The 26,831-nt window shown below is 45.7% G+C and overlaps 1 protein-coding gene across 9 annotated transcripts in view; it reads left to right on the forward strand.

Annotated features, from left to right (window-relative positions):
- Mbnl2 (muscleblind like splicing regulator 2) overlaps nucleotides 1–26,831 on the forward strand; it is a 151,937-nt gene that overhangs the window by 36,179 nt on the left and 88,927 nt on the right. For all 9 annotated transcript variants that reach the window (XM_021204187.2, XM_021204188.1, XM_029541443.1 and 6 more), the window contains exon 2: nucleotides 12,014–12,632. In XM_021204187.2, coding sequence (XP_021059846.1) covers nucleotides 12,459–12,632 — 174 coding nt within the window. In that variant the 5' untranslated portion in view covers nucleotides 12,014–12,458. The remainder of the gene's footprint in view (nucleotides 1–12,013; nucleotides 12,633–26,831) is intronic.

The raw sequence follows: 26,831 nt of genomic DNA on the forward strand, positions 1-26,831 counted from the left end.
TGGGAAGTAGGGGTGGGAATGAGAAGAAGTAGGGGTGAGGTGGGAAGTAGCCTGAATAGGTGTCTTGAGAGCCTATGCTGGGAATAAACATAGAAATAAAGGTGGTTTGGGTGATGGAGAAACACAGAAGATGGAGAGCCGCCAGATCGACAGATCGTCAGATCCGGAATCTCTTAGGAAGGGTTATCCATGTTGTTCACCTGTGTACTGTATTCAGGGCGTCTGAAGGGAAGAGAAGGACAAAGGAGAGAGGCAGGAGCAGAGAGAATGGGTCTGTGGGAGACATAGCTGTCTAAAGCTATAAACATTGCCTGAGTTTAGAGCCATAAAACTGGACAGAAGCTCACGTAAGCAGAGGCCTCGAAGGCGTTGCAGGGTGTGCCTGTATCAGCCCTTCTGGCTCCCACATGCCACCGCCTCCTCCTCCAAAGAGCACAGGCCACGAGGCATGAACTCTGTCGTCGTTCTCATCCGTGTTACCTTCCACCTGAAAAGCCTCGTCGCCAATGATGCTCAGTAAATGTTTGTTCTAAGCGCTACCCTGGTCTTATCTCACCATTAGATATGCTAACCCAAGGCTGAGAGCTGTTAAATGTCAGTGGGCTCTACGCTGTGTTTCCTCCAAGGCCGTCCGGCTCTTGGCTCTCGCTGGGTGACATCTGCGTATGTGTCTTATTGCACCTTTTGAGCAGCCACGCAGTGGGTAGAATTATGGGAAGCTGCTGACTCTTGTGTTTTCTGAGCACGTGTCATTGTGGTGTGCTGAGACCTGGTCTAACCGTTCTTGGCCACGCCCAGTTCTGATGTCACTCACTGCTGTGGCTTGGCGTGTAAGCAGCCACACATATGCACATATGGAGATGTTTATGGACTGTGCCATACACAGTTTCTACAGGGGGAGAGTAGCCTTGCCACCTACCTCTCCTGCACACTAATCTCCCTCGGCCTTTTGCATCTCTCTTCGAGTATCCTTGCTCTAAGCCAGCCAGGAGTGGGTAAAGAAAGACACCAGACCAGTCTTCTATCCAGGCTGCCTCCCCCTGGAAGCCTCTTTGTCTAACGCACTTTTTATTTCTGCCTCTGCTTCCCCGCACCCCCACCCCGCGCGTTAATAAGGACATCCTTGTTCTCACTTCCGGTGGCATCCAAGGGCCTAGGCCCCACCCCTCCGGTGTGGTGGGTGGACAGCTGACCTGCCTGAAGTGGCGGAGACAGTGAACTACCTAGAGTTGATTTTCCAGTTGTGTGGCTTCAAGCCACCCTCTTTCTACCCCCGAGGAAGAATTGAGCAGCTTGTCTTTTCATCCCAGGAGCTGATGTCTTCTCTCTTCCTTCCTTCATCGGTCATCTCTAGCTCACCAACTCCCACTCTCGCCCACCGTCTTCTCAAGCTCCTTCCTGTTTCCTTCCTTCCAACCCCCCCAAAAAAGGGAAAATAGGAAGGAGAGTTGGGGAGGCTACCCCCTCCTCTGTGTGTTCTCCTCATCCTCTGATTACTCTGAGGAGCTGAGGTTCCAGAAACAGAGCTGCCCAAGGTCCCATCCAGTACATCCAGCATAGGGGCAGAACATGGGTGTCCCCCCTGCAGTCCTGCTGTCTGTCTGTCCTGCTGTTCTGCTGTCCCTGTGCCTGCAAGTACTCCATGGCTGTGTCTGTGCTTTGGTTGCTCTTGTCTTCACTCCACAGCCACAAAAACCGCCACCTGGAGAATCAAGAAAAATGACACTGCGACTCAGTGGTCTACGCATGCACCTTGCTGTCCCAGCCACAGCGGTCGTGGAGGCTACCCAGTTCTTAGCGCTCTGCCTCTTCCTCCCTGCTGGATGGTTAAGAGTGGCCCATGTTGATTTTTGTTTGTTTGGGTGGTTGGTTGGTTGGTTTTTTTGCTTTTTGTGTGGTCTGCCTTGCTCTTCTTCTGTCACGACTAAGAAGCTAAGTGAACTGTGCCCAGTCCTGTTAAGGTTGTCCTTTAGTCTCTCAGAGACACACACAAGTCTGGTTTGCCGTTGCTCTTGCCCGGGGAGTGTGTATGTCTCTTAGCCATCCCATGGCCTGAGCTGCCATTTTGGGTAACTTGGATGTCACCTCATAGCCGTGGCTTCCATACCCCATTTCCAAATGGCCCTGGCTTCTTGATGGATGCTCTCCACTGGAGCACAGCATCAGGTCCTTCTGCCCACACAGAACTCACGCTTTGACGTTCTTGTTCTCTCACATTTTTCCCGTTCTCACGGACCCCCAAAGGTTACTGCTTGCTGACGATCACCTAGGATCTGAACGTGGTCTTTCTTTGTCAGTCATCGCTACAGCCGAGTTTTCCCCAGGGTTTTTCCCTTCCTCTGCAGCCATTGCTCCAGCCTTTGGACAATCCCCTACTTCTTACGTGCTCTTCCAGGACAAGTGTTGAGAGGTGCGCTTCTCTAGGGAGTCTTCTCCAGGCAGAGTCTCCTCATTTTTTTACGGTGCCGTTTGAGGTCCTTGGTGCTCATTAAGCTGACTCAATGCATCCAAGTGTGGACGTCCTGAGACCCCTGTCATTCTTTTCCATGAGGATCACCCCTCGTTGAGGTGCACTGTGGAAACTCAGAGCACGGCTCTAGAACTTATCGATGTGAGTGAACAGGCTTTGATGTCTTGCATGACTCCATGAAGAATGGCCACGGTCGTTCACGGCCATTAAGCATCCTGGAAGACAGTTATAATGTCAGAAGTCCAGTCACGGCGATAGAAGCCGAGACCTCGACTCTGCTCTACCTGTCTACATCAAGCTTTACTTCTGGGATGTCTGAGTGTTATGAGTCGTTAAAGATGACAGCAGTTGTGCAAATTGAAGCAGGTACTACACACACACCCCTCCAGGTTCTCTCCCAATTCCCCCTTTTACTACTGTGGGCAACCCTGAGCTTCCAGAAGCACAGCTGCCAAGTCCCATCTGACATCAGTGCATCTTTGAAAAACTCCATTGGCTATGCTTGTGACAACCTCTTTCCATGCGTATCACACATGTGCCATATCCGTGCAGTATCACACATTCATGCAAATTTGAGTTTTTGAGTCTGATACATATGTGTCTTCATAGCTTGATTACCTACAGCTATAGCAATGCATTGATTGTTTTAAATGTATGTCTTTTGGCTGCGTGAGGCATCTCTTCCGTTTGTATTATGTCACAGGGGAGCCCTAACTTGTGTAGGCGTGTTTATCTGTAACTCTTGCCTCGTTGTACCTACCTGACAGAAACAGCTTAAGGAAGGAGACAGTTATGTCAGCTCACGGTTCCAGAGGCCTTTCAATACCTCTTGGTGGGGAAAGCATGGTGGATCTCTCAGTTAAGGAAGGCAGAAGTGTGTGACAGAGTCTGCTCAGATCGCAGCAGCCTTGGGAGCCAATTCAGAAGTCCCATGGTCTCTCAAAAGAGCACCACCAGATGAGGAAAGAACATTTTAAAAAAGCATATATAGGGGATATGCAGAGCCAAGCCACAAGAGCAGGCAGAAGGAGTGGCCATCGGGCTGGCGTCAAGAGGGACGACGGGAGAAAAGGACAAAGGGCAGCTGGAGAGACATTGTGCTCACTGCAGACTGTGGCCAGGGAAGGAAAGGGCTTTCTAAAGAGAAACGTGGGTCTCTGTCACTCTGTCTAGCTGCAGCCACCAGGAGACAAGCACTGTGCTGAATGTTATCTAATGCGGTTGCTTTTCTTCCAATCACAGCATCCCCTAGCTGAATTGTATTTGTGTAGAAAACACAATGGAAAAAATAATTTTTTTATTTGAATACAATATGTGCTGAATATATTCTCTCTAGCTGTGGGTTTAGGGGTATATTTAGAATTTTTCTTTTTTCTAATTAAAGATGAGATTTCTGTCTCTGTGTGTTCCTGGAATTGGCTATGAAAGTAGGTTGGAAATGTTCAGATATTAAAATGAACCCTGGATTTTTATGACTTTTTTCACTTAGACTATAAGACATGCCGCACACAGAAAAAACATTAGCTGAGACTCTTTTCTGTTATTGCCTTTGTCATAATAATGGTGACCTGTTATGCAACGTGTGTGTGTGTGTGTGTGTGTGTGTGTGTGTGTGTGTGCCTGCCTCATTTCCTTCAGCAGTATATCAGAAAGTGTGTTCAAAAGATTTGAGAAGCATCTGAAATGGAGATGCCATTGACAGTCGGAACTCTGTCCCCATTCAATAATGGCCTGGAGTCATTGAGAGGAGGCTCTGTCAGAGGTTTCTGGAACTCATTCCTATTATAGAAGGGACTCCATGCTAGTATGCCTCATCCTAGAGAGAGTTCTTCATATATATATATGTGTGTGTGTGTGTGTATGTATATACACATATATGTGTGTGTCTTTATACAGATATGTGCATGTACATATTTGTTTACATATATATTTCACTGGCTTTTAAGACTGTTAAAGATAAAGGATATCTCCACCTCTCTTTGTGTGTCTCTACGCACGCACTTACTAACACAATGACACCCAATAACGTGGTTTTTCAAAGATCCCAATGCTTTCTGGTGCCATTCCAACAAGCTAATGAAAGACCCTTGTCCCAGTTTATACGACCGCCTCATTCTTAAAAACACCAGTGACACTAAGACAGCTTAGAAATTAAAACTTAAATTTTAATGCAAGTATCTCCAAGAATCTAAATGAATATAGATTAGCTACCGTAAAGAGAGAATTAGGGACATACTACTAAGTTATGCTGTGGCACAGGAGATATTTATGGACCGGGTGTTATCACCCCCTTGACCGCCAAGCTCAAAGAGGCTCACACAGTTATCTGGAGGGAAGGCTGGAAGCCAGGCTAGCCAAGTTGGTTTTCATCCCTTACCTTTCACAGCACCATTTTATAGGTACTTTTTGACAGGTCAGGAGGAAACGGAATCCGAGGGTTTTAGGAGAACAAATGGTTTTGGAGATAGCCGTGCTTGCCATGCTTCTGATATCTGTGGAAAGCCCGGTGGGCTCTTTATTTCTTTCCCTTGACCGCCTCTGTCTCTCGGTCCACCGAGCTGTCTGAGGGAAGCCCGGTTTGACATCTCATCTCTAAGGCAGTGATTACTGGACAGCGTCACCCCCACTCCTCCGAGTCAAGTGCCTCTCGGCCCTGGCACTTCAGCTGGTGGCTCCGTCGAGCTCTCCTCCCATCCTTGCTGTGTCTGCGCCTGACAGGCCGGGATGTGGCTAGTTCTTTTATCAGTGGAGCGAGCTCGCGTGAGCAGTTGTCTGTGGAAATAGAGGAGGGCATGTTCAGATATCAAGCTACTCCCGGGAAGGAAAGATCATTTTCTTTTAATATATTTAAGTCATGTGTGCAGTGATATAGCCTATAATCTGAGTCCTGGCAGTCAGAGGCAGGGGAATTGCCAGAGTTCAAAGCCCATTTGGGCTATATAGTGTATGCCAGGCTAGCCAAGGCTACAGAGTAAGAGCCTGTCTAAAAGAATATCCCTGCTTCCCAGGCCACCCATGAAAAGCTCAACAAGATGTCACAGGCCTCTGCAGGAGGCTGAGGCAGGAAAGTCAGTTTGCACTCTAGGCTCGCCCACGCTACACAGGGAACAGAGAGACCCCTTCTCAAATCAAGAAACAAATGCTTATTTTAATTTTTTAAATGTTAAAAAACCCAAAGATTGTAAAAAAAAAAAAAAAAACGAGAACTAGGAAGTCAAAGGGACAAGAGCTCTTCACTGTAATCACATGTATGCAAAATAACATTAAAGGCACCCTCTCCTCCGCCTTACCCAATGGCTAATGAGTCCTTGACTGACTCAGAAACCGGTTTGTTTTGCAAGGACCCTTTAATCAGTGCCGCAGGAGGCCTCATCTGGCCGACAGCTAAGGCAGCCCAGGTGACCAGGAGTGAACCAGGAAGGCTGTGCTGGAGCGCAGAGCCGGTTCCCTTAAGGCGGTCTTAAATTTTGATCAATCTCTGCCTCAAGATTGGGCATGATGGATGTTTTTGCCTTCAGAAATGTGCAAATTATCCACAAAGTGGGACACCTGGGGGGTCCTCAGCCTGGGCTTGTCTGAGGGTGTGGAACACTGGGGTGCCACCTACCTCCTCCTCTCCCACAGCGAAGGGCCAGGCATTCCCAGCTTACTGGCTGCATAATTTAGCAATTGCCATCGCATCTCAGTAGCAAATTCTTTTATATAGTCCAGAGTCACAGCTCTCCAAAAAAAGCTAACACCTAGAAGAGTTTTAAATAAATTTTGAAAAATGGAAGTGCCATGTGAGGAAAGGACCCTAAAAATAGTTGACATTAGTGTGTAGACTTGAATGGGAAGGGCCTTCTGAATTTCAAGAAATACTATAGAAAGCCATTTATCTTTGAACTTGGAGCGAGTCTTCCCTTTGAAGATAGGGAGCCTGGGTATTGGGCTTAGAAATGATTAGGCAATGGGCAAGTGTGCTTTACAAAATAGCCCTTTCTTTCTGTTGACAACTGTGTCACCAGATGAAAGTCCTTTACAAAGCAACCCCCCTCCCCCAAGGCCTACATTTTCAAAGTCCCTGAGGTGGGCATGCAGGTCTGAACCCTCATTCCCTCCCTCCCTCCAAGTCTCACCTGGAGCAGAGCTCTTGGGTGCTTCTGCTCCTCTAGTTTGGCTTTGTTCTGATTGGTCAGACATGAAGCCACGGAGGGAGTCCTGTGCCCGACCTCCTCCTATAGCTGCTTCTGTGGGAATCTGCTAAGATAGAGATTCTCTGGTAACCTGAAGCAGCCATCTTTGTTCCTTCAGCATCCAAGAGAGGTATAGAGCATACTGCAGACCCCCAATGACTGCTGGTGAGGCTGGCACCGGTCACTCCAGGAGGTTCACTCAACACAGGTGGCTGGCCTGCCCTGAACAACCAGTGTAGGATCTCTGGGAGGACCGAACTGCTGTCTTGTAATCTTGGCTCACGTCTGAACACGGCACACTGGGCCAAACAGCTCCACATGTAAGAAGTTTATTGGGAGAGAGAAGGGGTGGGGAAGGTGGCTGCAGAAAGAGGAAAGGGGGTGGTGGTGAAGGGAGGGGCATTCCCCTTATTTATATGGAAAATGGTAAAGGTGGGAGGTGAGCCAAGTGGATTCTGGCAATGTGGTAGCTGTTGTCTTGGTAACAGGTCTGTAGGTCACGATGTCACCTTGTGATGTCATAGGTTTGGGAGGTCCTGATGCCAACACCAACCGTCTGAGTTTCTTCATAAGCTGCAAGGGGCTGCAGTGCTGCTGGGTTGGGCCCTGCTCTTTGACGATCACTGGGCTGAGAGCAGGCATCCAGATTGAGCTGTTCATCCCTGGGTCAGCTGCCCAGCCTCAGTTCGCTCGACCACAGCAAAATGAATCAGGATGCCTCCTGGAATGTTCCTTTAGGTCGTAGCCAAACGACCCCATCAAAGCCTTACTTCTGTAGCTTTGGATTTGGTCTGTTTTAAAATGCAGATCAGGAGTTCATTCAACAAACATAGAGCGTTTTCTACAGACCAGGTGCTGTGCTGAATTCAAGGGATTCAGAAATAACAGCCAAGATGTGTTATACATATGAAGCAAATACTGTAAGAGTTTCCACTGGAGTGGGGTGGATAAGTTAGTATTTGTGGTCTTATCAGTATTTACAGTTCTTCTGAATTAAGAAGTAGTGGCACTTGTTCAAAAATAAATGGCCAGGCTTAAGGGATGTTATAGGTACAGGACCCTGTCTCCCGTATAGTCATGCGTCATCTACTAGTTTGTGTCTTGCTCCCAAAAATCAGTGCTGGGGCAGATGAATCCACCCAGGCTCAATCATTGCTTCTATATGAAGCTTCTGTGTTGAGGAAGAGACCTGAGAGTGAGTTCCGACAATGGGTGTCTAGAGAAGGACTCTTCTTATCACCTAGCCTTGAGACACTGTACTATTTACAAGGGGCTTTCAGGTTTTGTATTTCTATAACCCGTCCTGTGGTAGCCGCCATGAAAATGTACAAGAAACTGAAGGAAGTTGTTAGTTGACTTACCAGGAATAGAGGGTCAGGGACACTGGTTCCACATTATATAAAAGCATGAATGGTAAATTTTCATTGTGCATATGTGATGTGTATTTAGATTCCATAGAGTTTACAGATTGATGGGGGGTGTTGCTCCTATACTCAGCTTGGCTCAGTCACACTTGAACATCTTCCAGTAGCTGTACTGGGAGGGTCAATTTGAAACAACATAAATGGAAGGATAAAGATTTAGCCACATGGAAGGGGCTCCCATCCCCGATGGCACAGCCCAGCACACATCTGCTCTTCCAACTATGCGCAGCCTAGCCGATCCAGTGTTGAATTAAATCTGTGTGGGCACAGCCAGCCTGGTCCTTGATAACAAGTTAAAACTTGGTCTTCTTCATCTTCTCTTGTCATTATTGCTCATCAGCTATAAAGCCTCACACAAACCTGGTTCAGGCCGCTTCGTCTTCCAGGGTCCCACAGCTGCTCGCTTGATTCTACTTGTGACACCACAAGGAGATTGGGCCTTTCATAACTAGCCACGCCTGGTCATGACCCTGAGGACAGGAACAGAGAGCATACTTGGAAGAACATAAGCCACAGATTTACAACAACAGACTTACATAGCAGTATGTTCCTGTTACAGGGTGCACAGCCTTTTGCTTGACATAAAGTGGCTGTCATTGAAAAGCTTGCTGTCTTCCTAAAAGCAAGTTTATGTTAAATATTTTCATATGGAATCCTAAAATAATTTATATGTGGAATATTAACTCCTCCCTTACAAAAAAGAACTTCTAGGAGCCAAAAGTAGACTGTGTTAACCAGGGAACTGTAGAATGGGATGTTGGGAAATCTGATAAGGGGTGGTAAGTTCACTAATGCAGTGGCCATAGTTGAAAATGGCTGGCAGTTAAGTGTCCTCACCAGAGGGACAGAGACGTATGGGAAGTGCCACCTGAAGTAGATGATCTGGAGTGTGTACTTGTTTTAAGACATTGGTTACACTCCATAAATATATTGTTTCATTGGCCAGTGAAAATAAGTATGTCCAGAGGCCAGATTGTCATGGTAGTCTGTAAACCCAAATTCTGGTTGCATTTTTTTTTTTTAATCAAACTGGAAGCGGAAGTTATTTCTCTGGGCTGACAGCATCGCCGTGTGGTATGTGGCTTCTGTGAATAAAGACTATTGAACCTTTATTCTTGCCATCTATGTAGAAATGTCTAGGTTTGCCTATTCCTGTCCTACCTATGAATCCTCAAGGGGGCTCTGCTGCCTTTGAAACAGTATGTCCCTCATCCCTGTCATCCTGAGACCTGCCTAACAGAGGGCTTTGCATGATGTTTTCTGAGTAGGAACTAAATGTGTCTAGAACGTAGTTCGAGGCCCCTCTGTCACCGATGCCCTGTCTCCGCTGATGAGCAGAAACATTTCTTGGCTTTTGCTTCCCCAGTCCTTTGTTCCACACCAGGTTTGGAGGTGGATTGGAGGTATGAAGCTGCTGCAGGTCTGGGCCAGTTGGTGAAACCTGATCCAGAGTAAATTTCGTTATTAGACTCATCTTCTTAAGCTCACTAGACTAAGCTACTTGATGTTGCTGCTGTGAACACACACTGACAAACAGACAAGCAGGAGCCTGCCTCGCTCCCTCAAATATCTTATAATTGAAGTCAGCGATGTGTCGCCGCTTTCATCGTTGCCCATTTCCCTGAACACACACATGCATGTAGAACTTACACTAGCACGTTCACAAACAAATCGGAGAGCAATACAGGTGAAAAAGCCGTTCCCAGCATCTCAATGCTCCATCACGGTAAATGATCAAATAAACCTACAGGACACCCTTGTGGTCCCTCCCTCCCCTGTGAGAGAGGTAACAGCTCTCTACAGGATGGAGGAGCCCAACTGCAGAGATGTCCATCCATCCGTCCATCCGTTTGGCTTGGTCTGCTTAGGCTAACTGATTTTTGCCAAGGCAGGGACTTACTTTTTCTGGGAACAATTGTAAAACACTTGATGACTGCCCTCTGAACTCGCTTAGCACGTGCTGTTTTGAACCACAAGTCAGTGTCCCTAAGTGATGGAATACATTCTGATAAACTCATCCTTGGGTGAGCTCATTACAGTGTCATCAGAGGTACTCTTGCAATCGAGCCCAGATGATGTAGGTCAGTCACTTGATGTGACCTCTTGATGCAATCAAGAGTTGTGTTAAACAGTTTGAGACTGACGGCTGGGAAACGTGGCATTCGGTGTACAAAGAGTGCATTCCGGAGTGAACTGTGCTGCGGTGAATACAAAGCCCAGTGTCAGACTCTCCCACCATCAAGGGTTAATGCTGTACTTCCACGTGACAAGCAGTGTGCTGGACTTGTATGTCCAGGATCATGCAAACCCATGTACTTCCATGTGACAAGCAGTGTAGTGTACTGGGCTTGTTTGTACCAGGATCATGTAAACTCACAAGAAACACATGGCACTGTAAAGTTGTGCTTGGAAGTTAAATGTGACCAAGACCTCATCAAGCTACAGGAACCTTTAAGCCCCATTCCAATTTGATGACAATGTCTTATGAGTCCCCTGTCACTGATAGAAACCTCCTTAAGGGTTTAGCATGACTAATCTGTTTCTAGTCTTCATGAAGTACCCTTAGCTATAAATTTTTAGAAGGAAATCAAGGCTTATGTTACATACAAGGTCTGCAAATGGTTAATTTACTTTTATTTGTGTTTATCTTTATAATGTTCAATTTTAATGTTACTAATTTCATGATCTTTGAAGAATGAAAACAGCTGAAATCTGCTGATCTTAGACATCTGAGCTTTAACTTACAGTGGTGTTATAGTCATGCCTTTTAATCTTCACATTCTAAATACACGAGAACAGGTTTTTTTTTTTAAGTTTATTACATATTTTTAAACTTCTCTGTATGAGTGGTGTGTGGAGGTCAGAGATCAACTTCCAAAGTCAGTTCTCTCCTTGTACAATGCGGGTCTCAGAGATCAAACTCAGGTGGCAGCAAACGTCTTACCCACGTACCCATCTCCCAGCCTGGAGAGGATATTGGGTTGTGTCTCAACTAAAGCTAAGCTGAACCTGATGGAAGTTAACTTGCATTCATCGGATCCTAAATTTAATTGGTCAATGAGCGCTTCTTAGGGTCCTAATAGATACCATGAACCAAGGCATCTAGGAGGCAGAAACTTCAAAGAATTGTCCTTAAACTAACAGCAGGTTGCAGGGAAGACAGGCACCAAGCAAATAGCAGAAGCAAAGAAATATCGAGAGTTCAGAGAGCAGATATCAGGAGGCCTGGTCTATCTACCCCAGCATCAAATATCTGTAAAATCAAAAGAACTCAAGGAATAGGGAACCCATCCTTCACCCAAAATAATATTATCTCCATTTCATAGGAGAGACACATCCCTACAGTTGTTTATAGCCTTCCCAACAATAAAATCAATGACCTAAATGTGAAATTAATTGGGAACCACATTTCTAATACACTGTTTGGTGATTAAGCACATTAGATGGAATTGTTTCAAAGGGCCTAATTACTGTGTCTGCCACACTCATCTGTCTGAGTCACTCCTAACTCTTGGAGTTTTGCCTAGATTAGTCTGCATTGAGTTTGTTGCCTCTTCCTCTTCCTCCTCCTCTTCCTCCTCCTCTTCCTCCTCCTCCTCCTCCTCCTCCTCCTCCTCCACTTTGTACCACCTTTCTTGTGATACTGAAAGCTCTGAGGTCTAAACTATACTTCCACAAACTCTAGATCTGAGCTGATTCCTCTGAGTACGACGACTACGCAAGTCGATGTCATATTGTTTTGCAGGTTCGTGGTTTAAAATTGCTCTGGAGATCACTCTTGTTGGCACCAGCCCTCAGGGATTTGTTCTTCTTGTGTTCAGCTCTTGGGTTTTTCAGGTTTTTGTTGTTGTTGTTGTCTGGTTGTTTGGTTTTCATTGAATGTACTTTTCCCTGACCCTTTGAGTGAATGAAGTGATCTAATTTTGCTAATCATTTAATTTCAGAATTTAAAGAGGACGAAGGAAGGAAAGCGCCATCCTGCTCAAATACAAAGATCTAAGAGGGTTGTTTTCCCACATCCTCCAAAGCTGTGAGCATCAGAACTAATATTTTCCCAAAGAGTGCCATCGTATTAAAGCCACTTTATTAAGGAGGGGTGTATCTGCAAGACAGTCGAGAGACTAGAACCCTGGGAGCCAGAGATGACAGTGAGCACGCACTGCTTGTGGCTCACAGTCTTCCAGTGGGGCCTATCGATCGGTGACTGACTTCCTGCTTGCTGACACATTCTCCCTCCCCAGTTTCCTGGATTGGACTGCATTAAGGAATTCACTACTTACCTTCAAACTTACATGTTGGAGTTTTCACGGCAGTTGTTTTGAGATCATTGAGACTCGGATTGATTTCGACATTTAACAGAAAGGAACAGAGCCCAAAGTAGTTCTCATCATGGCCTTGAACGTTGCCCCCGTGAGAGACACAAAGTGGCTGACGCTGGAGGTCTGCAGACAGTACCAGAGAGGAACGTGCTCACGCTCCGATGAAGAGTGCAAGTTTGCTCATCCCCCCAAAAGTTGCCAGGTTGAAAATGGAAGAGTAATTGCCTGCTTTGATTCCCTCAAGGTAAGATGATCATTTTACATGTCGCCTTCAGGTTCTGTAGTGCTCTCGAAGAAAACACCGGACTAAGCTCTACAGGGTTTGCCATTCAGATCGCTTCTGGCTCCTTTGTGATGGCTACTGGGAGGTTTATGTTGTGCTTTGGTTTTGTTTTCACTGAAACTTATTTATACCAGGCATACAAAATTTTTTCTATATCTGTGTTTAAATTAAAAATACATGGTGGTGTATTTCTGGTCTGGTTTGACATTCAAGTGCCCAAGAATTTCAAATCAAAGTCAGACCATTGACAATGGCAGTAAATGTCTTATTAACACGTTATCTTCTCCGGGTTACATGAAGGTGAGGAAGCTGACCCTGTCACTCTCATGTGCCAGTCACTCTGACTCACATCTCAGTTCCTCTTATTGTGGCTTCCATGCTTGACTAGAGCCTTCCTAAAATGCTTCCTGAGGGGGTTTTCATTCTCTCTTGAAAATGTTTTATGGCTGGCAGAAATTACCGAGTGCACCCTCAAAGCTAGGTTCTTGGAGGACCTACTCTCTGTAAGGAACATCACGAAGGAACACAGTGTGACTCAGATGTCCACTTGATGAGCTCATGTCTGGAGGGAAAGTAGGGCACAGTGACAAGTAATTGTGGTGCAGGAAGGGAGACCTCAGGAGAGAGCTGGCTCCCACCTGATGAGAATGCTTGTGGAGGATGGCCTGCCCCAGTCGTGTATTGGGTTGGGTAGAGTTTAGGTTGAAGAAATGGGAGAATTCAATGAAAAACTATGCTGGGAAGAAGTGGGGTGGGTTGGGAGAGAGCTCTCTGAGGTTTCCTGTAACCCTACAATTACGCTGCCCTGAATTCCAGATGGGCTTAGGCAGTCTTAAGGGCGTAGTGATGGTTGAGGCACTTAGCTTGATGCTTCTGCCTGTGAAAAGCTCCAACATGCTTACCAATTTTAAAACATATTACGGGTGCTCTTGTTGTCCTGTCTGAGAGACCATGGTGCTACGAAAGTGTGGACCCCATTCTCAGGTGTTGAAGAGACTGGGTGCTTGAGGTGGTTAAATCATATGTGGATAATTATGTCTCAAAGCAGGGAAATAGTTCAGTTTGTAAAGGCCTTGTGAGGACCTGGAATATGCCTAAAACTCACACGAAGAAAGAATAAGGAGGTACCCGGTCAGTGCTTGGGAAGTAGAAGAGGGGCATGCCTGTGGCCAGCACAGCCTAGTTAGAAGGTTCCAGGCCATGAGAGATGCTGCTTCTATGCAAGGTGGATTGCATCCAAGGAACAACACTTAAGATTGTCCTTTGAACCCACATGCACACCACAGACAGACAGACAGACAGACAGACACACACACACACACACACACACACACACACACCTCACTCTCTTCTCTCTCACACACACATATGCACACTGCACACACATGCATACCAAACACACCACATATACTACACATACACATATACTCACACACATATACACACTCATACACACACCATACACACATACACATACACCATATACAGGTACATATACACCACATACACACACACACAAACATGAACACACAGCATATATACTGGAACACACACACATACATAAATTATGTCTTAAAAGACATAATTCTAACTTATCAGTCTTGTAAATTTGTCTTCAAACCAATGTTAATATTTACATATCTTGAAAAAGAAAACTGTCTACATACTAAAAGCAGAAGAACCTATTTTTAGCCCAAGAGAAGAAAAGCTTGAGAAATCAGATGGGAACTCCATATAATAAGCTACCACTGTTTTAGACCCTTTCGTCAGAAAAGGCTATTCTGACTAGATAAAGCAAAAGCTAGACAGATAAATCATAATTGATCTGAACTGTAGTAATTTAAGTCCATTTCTGTATTTTTTATTTTTCCTTTCATTGAAAGAGGAAAGGCAATCTGAATTTATCTTTTCATTCCTCACCAATGGAAGTGTCCTGTAAAAGCAGTGGAGATTTAAAGCTGGCTTCTGAAAGCTTCAGATATAAGGCAATATTTCTCAGTTACCCAGGGGAGATAACACCACCCACACACCCACTGATGACATTATGCATATAAAAATCTGTCACATCAAATGCATACTCAGAAAGGTTCTAATGAATGCACAAGATTCCTGTCACTCTCGAGGTATTGCTAAGGACCCCAACCGGTGAGTCACCCAAGGTCACCCAACTTCCAATTTGCCAATGGCAGAGGAGAGCTTAAGCTTCTGCATCTAAAAAACTATACTGATACCTTTGACGTACATGACATAATTGCTTATGCCCTCCTGACATCATTTTTGAGTTGGATGACATAGTTGGTTTTGCCTTCCTGACATCTTTTTGGTGTTTTTTTTTTATTAGTTTTTATTTCTTTTCTTTTCTTTCTTTCTTTCTTTCTTTCTTTCTTTGAGTCAATGTGTGCTGGATTGTTTTCATGTTACTAAAAACACCCAGTGAAGGAGGAAACAGACTATAGAAACAGGACAGAGATGAGCATTTAACTGCTAAGGTCATAACATCAAATATTACTGTTTCTGTAAGTTTCTTAAAGGTAAAGAAATATAGGTGAACTATTCCTGACAGCTAAGGCTCAGTGCCCCTTGATTTTCTCCGAGTCAAACCTCCCAGCTAGATCTCTAATCCTTACACTTCACCACATCACCATGGGTCCATCAGAACTACAGTGGGGTCTGGAATCAAGCAGGACGTTAGATTTAGCACAGAGTTCAAGGAAGAAGCCAGGAGCCTGTTGAGCATTAGACAGGTGAAAGGAGACTTTCAGATTCATTTTCAGAGGTGTGGGAGCACCCTCCTTCAAGTGTGGGAGCATCCCTGGGTACTGCTCCAGGATGTCAGTCCCGTTTGAGAACTGTGGACTTGCAGGCGACTTCATTTGAATGCGATGTCATTTACATCTAGAGTTATCAAACTGTAAAGAATGTAGAAGGAGCCCTCCAGGCACAGGTATAAGAAGGGCCTCCATCTGACCACCTGCTCACCGTCCTCCCTGCCTTCTCTGGGTTATTTATGACTTAATAACTTTCTGCCCTCAGCAGTAGTGAGAATACACGCTGGTGAAAATGGCTGAGATCTGCACAGCCCCGAGCACACCGGTGTGCTCATATCGAAGCTTCATTTTTTTTTAAAGATTAGACGTCCCTACAGCAGGACACACAGCTTACAGGACACACAGCTTACAGGTGCAGCAAAGAGTAGCCCAAAAAGTGATGAGGCCAATCCCCCTGAAGCTGCCTATCTTTTTTTTTTTTTTTTTTTTCATTTAACACTGGTTGATCCTCCCTTATCCAGACCTTCAAAGGACGAAACGCTTTAATCGCTGACATAATTCCGTCAGTAGAAAATTCTACGTCTGACTTCACGGGATGAGGTACAGTCAGAATGTGGTTAAAAAAAAAAAAAAAAAAAAAAAGATTTAAAATCCAGAGAAGTGTGCTTGTAGACTGAAGCATTTGTGGTACAGAGTATTCAAGATCTGTGTTTAAAAGGACTGTGTTGTCCAGAGACGCTGTCTGTAACAGAGGCAGTGGGCAGAAGCTCTCGCGAGCCCTCCCTGCCCCCACGTTTCTCTTCAGGAGCGGGTTTTCTAGCTCCCTGACTCAGTTTCCTCCCACTTAGAGTTGATGCCAGTCCTACTTACAGAGGTAACGCATTCCTTCTGAGTGACTCCCCACATCCCGAAGCCCTAACCTAGGGCTGAGCATGTCAGAAGGTAGCACTGCTGTTCCTCTGCCTTCCAGAAGTTTCCCAGTCCTGCCTCGAGTTGATGACAGGCTCAAAGGGAAGCTGTGTCTAAAGTCAGGATCACTGGAGTGAGGAATGGCGGCTCCTCAGTCCTATCTATCAGTCACGGCATTAAACAATCATACTCCTTGAGATTTTGGTGACGTTTGCTAGATGTTATATAAGCACCACGGGGTGTTTGTAACCATGAGAGGAATCTCTGCTGCTGTGTCAATAAAGGGACCGCACACTTCTTTTCCTTGTTATTATATTTGTAATAAATATATATATGATTAAACTTTCCCTAAGTACACGCTAAACAAATGTGTGGGCATTAAAAAAAAAAAAAAAAAAGTTTGCCGAGGTGCTTGCAAGGAAAGCGGTGCATGTGAAAAGGTGCTTTAACAAAAGTTGTTTTGGAAAAATACATCGTAGTTCTGACAATGGGGTTTCTGTATTATGCGGCTGCTGTCGTTGTGAGCATCTACCAGCAGCTGTGGCTTCATTCTGAAAGGTCCAGTGCAGCGCTGAACCGACATCGCACGCACGCACGCACGCTCACACACACATGCTTTCCTGAAGGACAGTTTCTATTCCGGAATATTGTTTCACCAGTTAGGGTGACTCCATCTAAGCCGAGCTGGACAAAATTGTTTTACTGCCAGGCTCTGGCTTTAACCAGGTTAACCCATCTCATCTGAGGGTCAACTTGGCGATCCTGGAGCTGCTTTCCTCCGGGGCTGCAGTGTTTGGGAATTTTCTATTCAGGTTCTTTTCCTTGCAACTGTCAGGATTCAATCTGGGCTATTTTGTAAATAGGAACATCTGGAAAGAAATACATGAATTAAACTTTAATATTTACTGAGACTAAGGGTTGCAGTTTTCTTAAACAGTTGAATTGAGCTTTTAAGTGGAAAACCAGCTAGTGAAATCATGTTGCTAATTTTGGGTGAAAATATTCCTAGACTACTTGGGAAAGTTGTTTACACAAATTTTAGAAACTTAGATATTACCTTTCTAAATTAAAATTAGTTGGTAGGCTGGGGAGTGAGCACCACACAGTCGGAGGTGGGTGTGTGTGTGTAGAGGGGATGGGACTCAAGTTCAGGTCCCAGCGCCCTTATGAAAACTAAGCCCAAGTATGTCCTAGTGGCTGGTAACCCCAGCATTGGAGAGGCAGAGGCTGGTGGATCCCTGGGGCTCGCTCACCAGCCAGCTTAGCCGAAATAGCAAGCTCCATGTGCACACACGTGTATTGGCATCCCTGGGGCGTGCACACACGAACGAGCACACCACATGCACAGAGACGCCAGTTCCCAGAAAGAAGGTGTGATTCTTTTGGTACCTCAGTCGGATGACACTTCTGCTCCGGTTCTCTGAGTGGCTTCTCACCTCATACGGAAGATAAAAGGGCGCACGTCCTTCGGTGAGTCTGCATCCCAGTGAGCCTGCTGTGAGAGAGTGAGATCATCACCCTCCAGCCACCTGACTTCCTCCTCAGACAGTGGTCTGCTCTCCCAGCCGCCTAGGGTCTTTGCTCTCCCTCAGTGCCCAACAGGCTTTGCTTCTGGGCTGGTTTTGACCTTTGCTCTACTTAGAGCTCTTTTTGCCTCAAATTCTGTGAGCAGTTACACCCCTTAGCAGCTTGTGGAAAGCACTTTACTTTATTCGTGAAGCTTTCTGCCATTTCTATCGTCCAAGATCCCACTACCCCTCCCCAGGCCTGCTGCTTTTTGGCATCTCACCAGTCGACTTCCTCCATTCTGGGAGAACTAGAGCTGAGTTCCGACGGGGATCTTGTCTGCTAAGATCACTGCAGGGTTCCCAAGCCTAGAATGGTGTCTTATGTCTAAGAGATGACCACTAACTGTCTGTGGATGGTTAGCACATGTTCAGCCCTAAAGCATGCCAGCCTCCCAGTCAATGGTTGCAGTGTATGATAGATAGTACAGGGTGTGCTGTACCTTGAGTGTGCACTTACTATAATCTATGCGAATTGTCCCCTGAATGCTATACAGGACTCAGCCTTTCCTTGTACCACACATTGTGCCCCAGGTGCTAATATCACAATAGAGTTTAAGAATAGGAAGCCTTCTGCAGAAACGTGAAGATGTGTACTATGGACTTTTCAAGCTGTGTGTGTTGTTACCACATGACCTTGTCCTAACTCTCTCTCTCACCTTTCTAAGGAAAACCGATCTCACTCATTATCCATGGGGTACTAGCCATAAGCTAGCTGATGCAAATGCAGTTCAGGTTTACAATTCATGGGCAACAATTTCAGAATGAAAAGTGAAAATTCTCTTAAAACACATCGAAATATATGGTTGACTTTGACCTGAAGCTTGAGTGCTGGACTCTCAGCCCAACTCCTAAGCAGAGGCTATCTATTTCCCATAATTACTTGGGTGTTCTGCATATTACATGCCTAGTTTTGACCTGAGTTGCAAATACCATCTCAGACAGTCTAAACTTTGCAGTAGAAATCGTTCTAGTCATGTAGCACCGACGATAGAACTTTTGGACTTTCTAATGACCCTGCCAGACAGATATGTTAGCCCGTTGTGGTACATGTGGATATAGATACAAAAATTGAATATTTCCCTTGTGACCACCAAAGTTACAAATGAGGGAGACCTGGCCTGACCTCGAGAGTGACTCCCAGATTGATATTTACCCCCTCATTCCTCAGCTCTCGTGGAATTGGGTCTAATTAATCTTAGAATTCCTGCTATGTTAACAGTATTCAGATTTAGTGAGTTTTGTACATTGAAGTGAAAAAATGTTACCATGCACTGCCCCCAGGAATAAATGTGTTTATGTGCTAGAAATTTTAAACATGAGAGGAATCATAAAGAAAATGTAAGCATGCACGTTGTTTGTTTATCTTTGTTTTGCTGACATTAACAATAATAATAATAATAATAATAATTAGACAAGGTCTGACTATGCAGCCCTGGATGTCCTGGAACTCACTCTGTAGACCAGGCTGGCCTTGAACTCACAGAGATCTGCCTGCCTTTGCCTCCTGGGTGCTGGGATTAAAGGTGTGTGCCACCACATGTGGTAGTTTTTCTTTGTGTTATGCAAATAATATATTAGTGTCATGGGTTCCCTCCATGTCATGCTTTAGGGACTCCAGGTGTCACGTGACCTCCTATATAAAAGATCCGTTTATTATATCAACCCTATATAATATAATAACCACCCTGTGCACACCTCCTCAGTAATCTCTACCCTGGAAGTCACTGCTTCAGGAGCCCAAAGTTCCCAAACCATAGGAGCACATTTCCCCCCCTCTGTCCCAGCGCCTGGTGTGCTTTCTGTCTGGTGCGGAGCAGAAATGCTATAGTAGCCAGCAGAAGATTCATTCGTGCACTATCAGTGGGCACTCTGCGTGTGGGGTGTCCACCAGCGGCCTCCGTGTCATTGACATTCCCGACTGTCTTTAATGTGACCATGGCTCAACCTTGGTCAAGCTAGAATTTTCTTTTGCCACCCTGTTCTCACTCTCTGCCCTCAGCCCCCTGCTTTTTCTTTTCTTTCTGATGCCCCTCGTCTGCCCACTGCGGGCTCATGCCAACGTTTGTTTTTGTTGCTTCCTGTTTCAGACTCAAGCATGGGCTCTCAGAAGTTGTCCCCACCTAAGGGGTCACTTCTCGCCTCTCCAGTGAGCCCCCTCTGTGGCTCCCATGTTCCTCTAAAGGTCCCCATCGGAGTGGCCCAGGGGCACCTCCAGTTCTGCAGATAGAAGTCACATGGTGAGCTCTCTCCCTCACTCTCTTGTGACGGTATCTTCCTGAGTGTCTCTCGCCCGCCCTTAGATCAGGGGCTCTACTTTCTCCAGTATGGATTCATCTTAACGCATTAAATCAGAAACCACTCTTTCCAAATAATGCTGCATTCCGAGGGACTGGAGATGATGGCTTTAATACATACTTTGGGAGAACATAGTTTAACTGAAACACTACAGAAAGCCCAGCTGGACATGGTGGCGCCTGCTTGTAATCCTCATGTTCCCAGCACTTGAGAGCCTGAGGTGGGACGATTGTTGCAAAGTTAAAGCCAGCCTGGGATATATAATGAGTTCAAAGTGAACCTGTGTTACATATGCTGTCTCAGAAAACAAACAAACATTGTCATCTGATTCAAGCCTAATTACTGTAGCCTGCCCTAGCCACAGGGGCATTCAAGTAACCTTGGGTTGGAGGTTTTTTAAAAAAAAATGCTTCTGAACCGAACCCATGCAGACCTTTTTATCTTGTCAGCCCCCTAAACAACAATGTCACAAGTGTGTGCCTAACATTTGGTTCCATGAGGTGTTTTGAGGAAGGTAGTGATGTATATATAAGTATAGAGCATCAGTATTAAATGATGTGGGTGCTTTAGATGCAGATGCTATGTGTTTTATATAGGAGCTTGGGAATCTAGGGATTTTAATATCCAGTGGGGGTACTGAAATCTGTTCCCCATGCATCGAGGGATGGTTCATTCATTCATTCATTCATTCACTCACTCATTCTCAGTCATTAGCCAGATGTGCAAGCTGAACTGGAACCAGAAATGTGACCCATACGACTGCCTCAGCTCTCCATGCTACAGAGACTGGGCAGCTGATGGAGAATGCAGAGCCCACAGGCTCTCTAAAGATGACAGCTGCCACCCAGAAAGGGACACCGTTGCTGTCCTGTGGTGATCCAGGTTTCACCCAGCAGGCTGCCTTGCTTAAGCCTCTGAATGAAGTGACCTGGACTGAGAGCTAAGCACTGTGGAACGAAGAGTGAGGTTACCGCCGTTCTCCATGCCTCTGTCCACAGAGAGCAGCGGCACAGTGAGGTTGGGAGCTGCCCTTATGCACGAGGGACTTCAGCACTGAGTGGCCATTCTCTCCCTCCTTTTCTCTTAGCTGGGTTTTCCCATCCTCACTAGTCACCCACTTCTTCGTCCTCCTCACCTCCAGATGGGCGAATCCACCCATGCTCCATCCTTGGGTTCCCTGATGTACGTCCGTCACAGACACTTACTGCTCTCCTAACTTATCGAATGAGCACTCCCATTTAGAGCCCTGTGTCTGCACACACATCTGCCAGAAATCTTGACTCCTGCTATGACCTCACCCCATACAGTGCTGGGAGAATTGCTGAGCACTTCTTACATCCTACCTTTAGAATTAATTCCTACCTTAACTCCGGGAGTCCACTGTTTACCTGACCCCCACGTAGACATGAGTGACTCGATAGCACTGTCTCCTTCCACATCCTTGTTTCCCAGACTTTTTTATTTTGTGCTTTTTATTTTGTGGTACTGGGGATTGAACACATGCTGAGCCAGCGCTCTGCCACTGAGTTGCATCCTCAGCCCCATTTGTGAATCTGTTCCCAGCAAGTATTTTCCTTCCCAACAGATGATATCATTCATTCAGCTGATTAATGAAGGACCTTAATGTGAGCCCAACTTGAATCTGTTCTTAAGAATGATTCCCCCTCCCCCATAGGAACGTAGATTCGAATATTTAGTCACCAGGGAGTGGCACCATTAGGAAGTGTGTCCTTGTCGGAGTGGGGTGTGGCCTTGGTGGAGGAAGTGTATCACTGGCTTTGAGGTTTCCAGGGCCCAAGCCAGGCCCAGTGTCTTCTCTCTTCTTGCTGCCTTCAGATCCAGGTGTAGAACTCTCAGCCCCCTCTTCAGGACCAGGCCTGTCTGTGTACTGCCACGCTGTCTGCCATGATGATAATGAGCCCAGTTAAATGCTTTCCTTCATAAGGCGACGTGGTCCTGGCGTCTCTTCTCAGCATTAGAACACTGAGACAGAAACTTTCATGTCTGGCCCACTGCAAGACCTTTTCTCATCTTCTTTAGCGAGTGTTATAATTGCGGTGGGAGGCCTCCCTTCTGCTCCCGAGACTCATTTACCGTAACAGGCGTAAGTCATAGCACACGTGCCTGTTTCCACTCATTTCCCGTTTCATCTGTGAAGTCTGAAGCCCCTGGAAACCCACTGTGACCTGGACACCGCTCTATGTCTGGCCCGGATGACTCTGCAGCCACATGGGTGTGTTTGCTCTGTAAGACCTTTAAGTCAGCTCTTCTGAGACGTTCTTCATCCAGGTAACTGTAGCCTGGCTCTTCACCTTAGTGTGGCATGGACGTGACTATCACAGCCCCTACCCACAGAAACACAGAACTCATCCTTAAGCAGTGCTTCCTGTCTATCGGTTACCTGTTTCTCTCCAGGAGGACGAGGAACCATGAGGTGGGAACTCATTCTTTTGTCCCAACACCTGGCAGCTATTGGATGCAGAAGGACATAAAGAAATCTATCCCGAAGTTTTAAACGTATAACTGTTCTGATAAAATTCACACAACCTTTCTGGCTACCTGTTTCCCAAGTTCCCAATAATCTGTTATAAATGCGAGCACTAAAGGCTCCGCACAAATATGGCTTTTTGATTTACATCCCAAAAGACATTTGTACGTCGTGTTCAGTGGTTGTAGCTGTTCCAACAGGAAGGATGCATGGAGTCTCAACTCAAGTGTCATTTAAAAACTACTAAAATGGAAGGAGCAGGCTGGATTTGCGGCCCAGTGGTGGCATGCTTGAACAGCATATGTGATTGTCAAGGTTTGATTCCCAGTGACACACACACACACACACACACACACACACACACGTGTGTATGGGCGGGGGAAGGGGCAGTGAGTAGAGGTTTTTTGGGTCACCGTGGGGCATCTGTACAGTTATCCAAACTTGTTACAGACTGAGGCTGGCGTTTAATCATGTCTTCTTTTTTCTTTAGTCACTTTTTTTTCTTTTTCACCAGTCATTCTAGAACTAGAACACTGACCTGTGTTATTCCTATGAAGTTAGATTCATTCAATTCAAAACTTATTATTATTATTATTATTGTTTTAATTGAGTTTTTTTTTCTTTTCTTGTTTTCCCGATTACCATACTTCCCTTTTCTTCTACGGAGTCATTATCTTTAAATAATGTTGCTCTTTCTCTATGGTGCCCTGCCGGAGCAGAAGCCATGCCCAGCTCTTATTAAAGAGCGCTGCTCCATGAATTCAAAGGCGAGGATCTGCTCTTCTACTCAGCCTGCCATGAAACGTCTACACCATAAGCTCTCATCATGTGTCACACACGCTGGAAGTGTTCTCTTATTCAAAAAAAAAAAAAAAATCATTGTTAAACCCCATGTTCCCTGAGAGGACTTTAGAAGTCCCTTGGGAAGTATTCTGTTCATAAATATGGTCAGTTTGACCCATCAAACCAGTAAATTTCCATTTTAGAATGGGAGGCGCCCTCTCTTCCTCTGCCTTCACTACAGAGACCCTGAAACATGGGATGTGTTTGTCTCTGCATACTGGAACAAATGCTCAAGAAACCTAAGGCAGTTGTCAGACAATGCCAAGTGTATACCGTGCCAAGGGGCACAGTCCTGGACCGGTGGAGACCAGGCTTGCTCTGCAGGCGCTACGTCAACGATGAACTTCACCTGTTCTGTAGTTTCCTCATGAACTGACCCCTACTAACGCTAACTAGCATATTCTTTCCACTTGGATTGATTCAGTGTCTTCCGGCTCAGAGATTACAGCACAGATGCATTACTCTCTTTCAGCACTGTCACGGCCAAGAACAACATGATACTCCGAGGACAGCTCCGCCCCCTGAGAGCTGACCTTTCAGATTACCAAGCTTCCCAAACTGGGAGCAAGGAGGTGTCAGCCTAGTTCTTTGTAGTCACACTTAGGGTGGCCACGCTGCCCCACGGAGTAGAATTTTAGTGATGTGACTGACAAGACCTTTTTCTCACAACCTGAGGGATTATGCCTTAGAGCGGATGAGATATCTCCAGCGGGCGAAGGATAAGAAAATGCTTCCAAGACCTTAACCTCTTTAAAGCCATAGCATCAGCTTTCTGCTTGTTTTCGTTTCGCTTAAAGTATTATCATCTTCCAGGACATTTCTTTTAAAAATCAGGTTAGTGCATCTGGCTTTTGACTGAGAGTGTTATTAGCTGCTTAAGACACATGAATAACCCAGCGCTAGGAAGTTGGCCCAGTGGGTGAAGTGCTTCCTGAACAAGAAGTAGGGTCTGAGTTATTCCCAGCAACCATGTATAAAAGTCAGGTGTGATAAACATGTATACTCCTAACACTGGGGTGGTGGAAACAGGAATATCTTATTTATTTATTTATTTATTTGTTAATTTATTCATTTATGGACAAGAGCTCACAAGACTGACTGGCTATGAAGTCCCACCTCAAAATAAACAAATAAGTTAAATTAAATTAATGAATAAGGTCAAACCATGATTGAGGAATGTTACTTTGTATTAACCTCAAGCCTTCTCTGTACTGCAGATGCACACACATGCGTGCTCCACCCCACCCAGAAGATACATTGATCATCATTTTAAAAATAGGAAGCTCTCCCATGGTGAATGCAATATATGTAAGTTGTTATTAAATATCCATCCAGTTTAGGCTCAAATCTCATATGAAGGCGTATTTCAGGCGCTTCTAGCCCTGAGGAAAATCATTAATGATACCAAAGAGATCGTTTCCACACCTGCCGTGAAACTCGGCTCTGACCCAGATGCGTGGAATCTAAAATTAATCATCTGCAGGCTTCACTAGAGACTGCTAATTCATGGAGCCCTGTTTTCATTCCCGTTGGGTACCCGGCCTTTCACAGAAGCTGCAACATCTGGAAAATGCTGGGTGACAGCATTCTTAAGGAGGAATTCCAGTCAAACCAGTGTGTTCTAACTGGAATGCGAAGCCATGAACAAAGAAACTTCACTTCCAGGAGAACTTGAGACAGGTGTATTCATTTAAGTGTTCTGCAAACAATCATTTAGTCCCTACGGAGAGCCAAGTGCTGTATTGGGTTCCCGAACAAAAAGCTGGGGACCTTATTCTCACAAAGAAGTTGCAGTTGTTCTGGAGAAACAATGACAGGGCAGCCCAATGCAAGATCAGAAGAGGTTGAAATAGACACCAGGCCAGAAGAGCTGCTGAGCAGACACACCGTCCACCCTCCCTGTGACCTTGGCTTTGTTTGATTTGCAAACATAAGCAAACCTTGCACTTGCCATTCCTTCTAAGTGCCTCCACTAAAACAAAAGGGGGTCCAAGCACAGCCAATCCTGGGCACCCAGCAACTGAATCGCTCTTTGTTCAAATAAACTCTTTACGCTTTTATTGTCCCTCGGTTTACTTTTTAACAAAAGAAAATAACCCCGACCTATCAGAGGCCCCATTCATTCAGGAAACACTGAGTGTCCGCAGTGTGGGTGCCCTTCAGCCAGGCACTGGAAATTAGTGTGCTGACCTCACGTGCTGTCATTCTATTGGGGGTGGGGGGCAACATACAAATCAACCAGATACAGGTTTCTTCTCCTTCCAAATATATATTTCTTGTTTCCCACCTCCTGCTGCAATGGAAAAGAAGCAAGGAATTCCAATGGAAATAATATCCTTAGGGACAGTGTTATGGAGAAGTGATGGCTAGGGAGGGAGCTGTGGCCTTCAGTGTACTGCTTCCAGGGCTGAGACTTTGAGGAGGGAGAGGGGAAGGAGGAAGAGGGGGAGAGGAAGGAGGAGAGAGGGGGAGGAGGAAGAGGGGGAGAGGAAGGAGGAGAGAGGGGGAGGAGGAAGAGGAGGAGAGGAAGAAGAAAGGGGAAAGGGAGGGGGAGGAAGAAGAGGAGGGGGACAGGAGGGGAAGGAGGAAAGGGAAGGGGAGGGGGAAGGAAGAAGAGGGGGAAGAGGAGGATGTCCTGTGAAAAGCAGCTTTACAGGTGCTGAGAAAAGGAGTTGGCCCCATGGGATGGAAGTATTTGCCAGCCCCTGGGGACAAGATACAAAGACAAGAGGGAGTGAAATCATGCAGGAGTTAACTTTTTCGGTTTGACACTAGGGTTTGAGTACAGGGTGGGGTGGCCCTGATTGAGCTTGCTGAAGGCCACTCTGCCTGGGGACATTGAAGAAGGCATTGGGGACAAGAGGTTGGTGGTGACACAAAGAAACCATGTCTTGAAAGCAAACAAGCAGGCAGAACCAGTGGCAATCACTGTCCCACTGTGGCCATCAGCTCCCTGGAGCCCCGTAAGCCCTCTGCCCAGGCCTGGGTGTGTATCAGTGATGTGGCGTTTGATCCTTAGTATTCCAAAGTCTGCAAAATGAAACACATCCATCTGCCAGATTTCAGTTCTGTTTGGTATGACTGGGTTTACTTCCAGCGGAGCTTGGTTATATAAAGAACAAGTAGGACGTTTTCTTATAATTCTCTTGGCTTGTTCTAGGGGATAGAAAAAATTTTTTTTTTCTTTTAAGCCTTTACTCTCTTTTTTGTTTTTGGTTTTGTTTTGTTTGTTTTGTTTTGTTTTGTTTGTTTGTTTGTTTTGAGACAGGGTTTCTCTGTGTAGCCCTGG

The sequence above is a fragment of the Mus pahari genome, chromosome 8 (assembly GCF_900095145.1).
Source record: "Mus pahari chromosome 8, PAHARI_EIJ_v1.1, whole genome shotgun sequence".
NCBI classification, from domain to species: domain Eukaryota; kingdom Metazoa; phylum Chordata; class Mammalia; order Rodentia; family Muridae; genus Mus; species Mus pahari.